General features: G+C 46.6%; 1 protein-coding gene across 3 annotated transcripts in view; it reads left to right on the plus strand.

The window, feature by feature from the left end:
* KANSL1 (KAT8 regulatory NSL complex subunit 1) overlaps positions 1–5,868 on the plus strand; it is an 83,149-nt gene that overhangs the window by 48,063 nt on the left and 29,218 nt on the right. For all 3 annotated transcript variants that reach the window (XM_009287902.2, XM_009287903.2, XM_009287904.2), the window contains exon 2: positions 4,307–4,448. In XM_009287902.2, the coding sequence (XP_009286177.1) occupies positions 4,307–4,448 (142 nt within the window). The remainder of the gene's footprint in view (positions 1–4,306; positions 4,449–5,868) is intronic.

Consider the following 5,868-nt stretch of genomic DNA (forward strand, 5'->3'; position numbering starts at 1 on the left):
GTAGAGGCGGCCGCAGTACAGCACATCTGGGAGCCCGGCACCGCAGGGCAGGAGCTGTCAGCACCGGTTTCAGGCTGCGGCCACAAAAGGCAGGATTTGAGGTCTTCCACCATGGATGCGGAGAGAGATCCCGTTCTTCCCTCACCCCCTTCCCGTGAAGCTCTGCATCCTCCCGCTGTATTCATAACCCTGCGGGCTGAGCTTGGCTCGGCTCCCCGCTTGTTCTTCCTCCTCCGTCCCAGCCTCCCGGCCCTCTTGGGCGCCTTCCGGGCATGTGCAGGTTCCCTCCGCGCGGGGAGACGTAAGGCTGCTAATTCTGCGCGCACGCACTATTTACAATAAGCACCATCTGCTTAAGTTTGCAGGACGCTGTCCTTGTCGGTCAAGCTGTGTCACGCCAGCTGGGCGCGCGCGGGCCAAGGGTGGCTGTCGCTCCCGTCGCGTCGTCTGCTGAGGCCGCTCTCCTGCGCACGCCGGTGCCTGCAGAAGGGGAATGAGTCTACCTGGCAAATTGTTTTTTAAAAGGATTGGGCTCCTAAATAATTCATTTTCTGTGCTGTTTCATGAGCTTACCCTCCTGTCCCAGCTGTCCCGTGCCATTCTCTGTAGCCTATTTTGTGCAAGCGCTTGCAATCGCACAGAGCACACTCGTGCAGCAGCATGATGAACGGTTTCCCTTGGAGGATGAAGGGTTTAACTGCTTTGCTGCTGCTGCTCAAATTATTCCTCGCGCCAGCTTTGCCTCTCAAAGGGCAAGACCGCTCTCAAGATGAGCCATGCAGCCCGCTTGCAGCAACACCGCTCTCTGCAACCATCTGGCCATCTCTTCGGTCGTCGTCTTTGGCTTAATCCAAAACCAGTTTCGGGCAAGTGCAATGAACGCTTTTATTAATTGTCATGTTTAAAGTCCCTAATGTTTAGAAAGAAAGGAAGTGGCTTTCCCTCCCCCCAGAGCATGGTGTCTGGCTGAGGTTTCAGGTGACGGTGGGTGCTGACTGCAGCAACTTCAGATGCTGTATTTTGTGTGTGGTTGCTACTTTCTAGTGCTGGTCGAGAAAATAATCATTCTTGCAAAGTATTTGTATAGCGATTAAAGCTGAAGAAGCTACACAGTTTGTTATCCAAAAGCTGATCTACATGAGGAAAACATAAATGTTGCTGACAGCACATCGCAGCAAAGGGTGTAATTGAACAGGCTCTGAAAAAGGCTTAATTCTAAATATAGAGGACCACACTACGCTCAATACTGTTTTGGAAAGTGTGGCTGAGCCATCATTATGTATCTTCCCCTCCTCCACCTATGCTGCAGGGTGTCAGAGGATGAAGTATATGTTACTGTTTCGCTTTCTTGGTTTATTTTTGGTTTAAATCCAGTGGGTTTTTCTGGGGTAGGATGTGTCCTGATTTTAAGGTGAAGAGCAGGTCTGCTGCTGCTGCTTACTCTGCCCTGCCACTTAGGAATCTGAATGGGTGTAAAGTGTTTTTTGTACTTAATCTCAATTTCTGTGTAGTCTGAGCAAAAGAATGAGATGTATTTAACGGCGCAGGCATAGGTGCTTTATAACATTGCAGAGGGAGGTAAAGGAGCTGGCAGTTGGGAGGTGCTCTCAGCAGCTTTTGATCTTTCTAAAAACAAGTCCCGATGCTACGTGGATCCCCAGAGAGCAAACTGAAGCCTGCTGAGATCTGGCTTAGAGCCCTAAACTTTCTAGGGGTTCGGACAGTCTTTTGCATCCACAGATGCTGAAGATGCCATAAAGCAGACACAGTCATTGCAGAGGTCTTTCCTGTTTTAAAGCTATAAAAAAAAGATGAACTCTTCTCCAGTAAAATTATTCTTAGCTTCTGAAATGAGAGTATGGTAGAATTTCACTGAAACTTGGCTGGCAGAGAAGTAACGTGTTCTGGAAAGCCTTGTGGGAAACTATGACATGAAAACGCTGTCAATCTTGCAGGTGATTGAGTCAGAGCAGCGCCACTTTTCCAGCGATGCTCAGAGAAACGTCTCTGCGAGATAAGGGAGATCTGCTTCCCAAACACAGCTTTTCTGCCCTCCGGTGTCGTGGAGGGGATTTCGTGCCATTTAGGCTCAGGCTGGAGGTCCCTTGTGGGGAGGAGGGACTATAACGCTTGCAAGGCGTTATCCTTCTTGGAACAGAGTAAAGCATGACTGGGCCGGAGATCTGGATTAGAGCTGCGTGATCGGGTGATGCTGGGGTGGTGTTGGCAACTGCTCAGCCCATTGTAAACCAGATTAACCCTGTGGTCACTCTGCCTTGCTGGTAGGGTATGTCAGACCTTTACCCAGCCCCGGTGCTCAGCTGCCTTGGCTGCCTTTTGTCTCGGGCTCTGCTGACTGTATCCTCCTAACTGATGGAGGATTAAGATCTGGCCTTGCTGTGGCATCCATCTACAATAAATACTAAAATTTCCACCAAACGTAAGGTCAGCGTTGAGCAAAATAGAGCAGGTACTTTACACAGGGAAATATCCCAGAGAGAAGGACTTAAGCTCCTAAAAGTGCTTTGAAAATGGTCTCGGAGAGGGCTGGGAGGACTGTAGGCAGTGGATACAATTGCCCATTTTGGTGGAAATCTGGCCTCATCTAGATTGGCACTGAAGCGATGCCGCCCACGCAGCCGGGAGGTCCAGCAAGAATATGGAGAACGTGTCTTGTTCTAAATTTGTGGGTTTCACTTGCAGTTTGAAGGAACCAACTCCTCCTTTTCAGGGTATTTCTATTAGTTGATTCGAAGCTTGTAATAACCCTGGTGCTTGCTTTTTTTTCTTTTTTTCTTTTTTTTTTTTTTGTGAGGCAAGTGCGTTTGGTAGCAGTACGCCTAAATAAGGGCAGATGCATAGGAGGTGTAGATTTTTTTTTAAGAACTTGATTATTGCTGCTGCTTACCATCTCTGCAGCTGGGGGTGCTTCACTAGTAAATCTCATTTACCACGTGCTGCTTTTGCTGTAATGGCTGGTTTCAGCTTTGAAACGGGTTAATCTCAGCAGAAGACTTCTTGGTTAGATTTTGGAGGAAAAACCTGGACATTGCTGTGGCTCCCCTGCCCCGTCTGCTCTCGCTGGGTTCAAAAATGCTCCCGAAGGAGGGGGGAGATGGGCAAAGGGAATTATTTTGTGATTCATTTCTTAATTGCCAAACATCCAGATGTGGCAAAGGCTTTGTGCAGTGGCACTGGATTTGTGCATGCACTTTCTGCTGATGCTTTGTTTCTGCACCATGTTGTGGTTTTCTTCCTTTCTGGGTAGCCTTAATATTTATCCACCGGAATCGGGATGTTTAGGGTATATTTTCATAATATTATGGCTTCTAATGTGGGAGAGTTGGAGCCATGGATTTATATGTACCTTACCGTCTTTGTGTTCCTTTCTGCTGGAATGTGGTAGTAGAGAGTAAGGGTGTTTTTGTAACAGTGGCCCGTAAAATGCAATGGTGTAGTCCATGCACTAGTGAAAGCATATTTATGCTCCTGCAGAACCGTACTTTGTGTTTGCAGCAGAGATAAAGAAGGTAGGAAATCAGTCAAGAGTTGCAAAGTGTGTGGGTTCCCCCCATGCACCCACACATGCTCGCCTTCTCTCACGTTGCGCCCCTGAGCCCCGGAGATCAGGAGTCGTCGTTCACTTGGTAATTTTCTGATGTTTTTTCCTGGCTTCTTTGTTTGCTCAGTCAAGCCATCAGATGCAGAAATCAGGTTTACTGTTGCCCGCTTTCCTTTGCAACACCTCGTTGCAGGGGAGCAGCTTGTGCAAGGCGCTGTTAGCTCTGTTGCTCATCTCCAAACAGTGGTTACTCTTAAAACCGAATGATGGTGCGTTGTGAAACTTGCCACGGAGTTTTAATTGTGGCCACGTGGTACGCGCTGGTGTTCAGGCGTATTTTGTGACTGATGACAGAGGTCTTTTTTTAAAGAGGCTATGTCGAGGAAGGGAGGGCAGATGGGTTTTGTTTTCTCCAGGACTTGGCAAAGTGGGTCTGGCAGATGTGGCCAGGTAGGACTGGAGCTGCTGGTTCAGCTAAGCGTGGAATAAAGCCTTAACGCTTGCGTAGGCAAGACTTCAATCACTGGGTACCAAAAGTTGTTTTAATATTGCTCTGCGGAGGCATGGCTTTTATAGCATGTCTGTAGTTCGGTTGGTAGTTATTAGCAGTGGCTAGATGGTATCAGTCATGCCATTCAGTATGTAGCTTTTGATCTATCTGTCAGTTCTGCTAGGTTTTTTTGTGGGCTGTATAATTAAAATCACACTCAAAATAATCCCCCCTTCCCCTCTCTGTTTTTCCAGGAGGCGAAGGGCAGAGTGGAGATGGGCAGCAGACCGTGCAGCCATCGTCAGTCGCTGGAATTGGCTCCAAGCCCACGTCTCGGACCTGGAATACCGAATCCGGCAGCAAACGGACATTTACAAGCAGATTAGAGCCAATAAGGTGAGGACCAGGAGTGCGTTTGGATACGTGTGATTTTGCTTTGCCTCCTAATGGCTGTCTTTTTTGCTGCAGTGGAGAGCACGTATGCAAAGTCTGATGCTTTTTTTCCCTCTGCATCTCTCAAAAAGCATATTGCACAGTTGTGACTAATTGTAATGCTATTTGGCATGGGCTGAGTGTAATTCTTTTCCCTGTTTCAATATGGTAACATGAAGAGAGCAATACCTTACTTTAAAGTCAGTCTTTGGGTACTGAACAAAACTGTTGCTTTTGTATGCGTGTTGCTGTTCCCCATTGTTCGAGTCTTTCTCTTTTTTATTTGATTTTTTTTAAAAAAAAAAACTTCCCATTCTTTCTTTTTGGGAGTAGCTGAAGATGGGGATAAGGAACAACTTAACAAGAGACTTACTGGGGAAGGGAGTGGACTGTGGAGGAAGTTAGCTTCAGATGCTATCACATAGCACAGGCTTAAAATTGAGTCTGTATCATAAAAAAAGACTGTTTCTAGGTGCTGACCTTTCTCTGTGGAAGGAATTATTTTTTCAGACTTGCTCCCAGATGGCAGGAGAATGGGGGAGAGCAGAGAAGGGATGGGGAAGGAATTGTTATCGAGACTTGTTCAGGCATGCATGTCTAAATGTCAGGCCTTAGAGGGAGGAATGTCGAGTTTGTGGCAAGAAGGCTCATGGTATTGCATCAACTTACAGATCCTCAGGAATTCAGAGTCCAGCAAACGCTCTTCCCAAGATGTGTGGTGCTCTGGGGGTGGCAGGGAGAGAAGCTTCCAGGCGGGCAGAAAGAACAGGCAGGGGAGGGCGACTGGACTTCTATGCAGCTATGTAGAAAAACAGGCTAATTGAGTGAGTGAGGGCTATAAATGACTGGGTGGAAGAGCATGGCTTGCTGAACGGAATACATTACCAAGATTAGAGCAAAAGGCTTCTGGGAAGCGGATTGTATGTCAAATTAATGAACCAATTTCAGAAAGAATCATCTTCCTTCTTAAGAAAGCCGATCATGCAAGATAGTTTCTAAATGTAAAATACAAAATAGCTAAACGTTTATATGCTAAAAGTTAAGTAATGGAAGAAATGAGAAAACTCATCTAACGAAGTGGAAGATTCAGTGCTTTCACCAGATGACGACAACTTGACAGACTCGTGAAATGGCCTGATAATGGCTACAAGCATCCCATATGTTTTTATCTAAGGTTGCAGTCTCTAGGTCTGAAAGGAGAACATCACGGTATCGTGTCAAAGTTGAAAAGTACATCTGAGGTTTCGGAAAACAGGATGTCATCTTTTTTGATTTGTTCAAACAAAAACTCCTCAACTGCAATAACCCGATACGTGAATTTAAGATAAAGCATGCCACTTACAGTGGCAGAAGAGTTCAGATGTTGAGGATTTGGTAGTGGCTG

Source organism: Aptenodytes forsteri, unplaced genomic scaffold (genome assembly GCF_000699145.1).
Source record: "Aptenodytes forsteri isolate BGI_AS27 unplaced genomic scaffold, ASM69914v1 Scaffold249, whole genome shotgun sequence".
Taxonomy (NCBI): Eukaryota; Metazoa; Chordata; class Aves; order Sphenisciformes; family Spheniscidae; genus Aptenodytes; species Aptenodytes forsteri.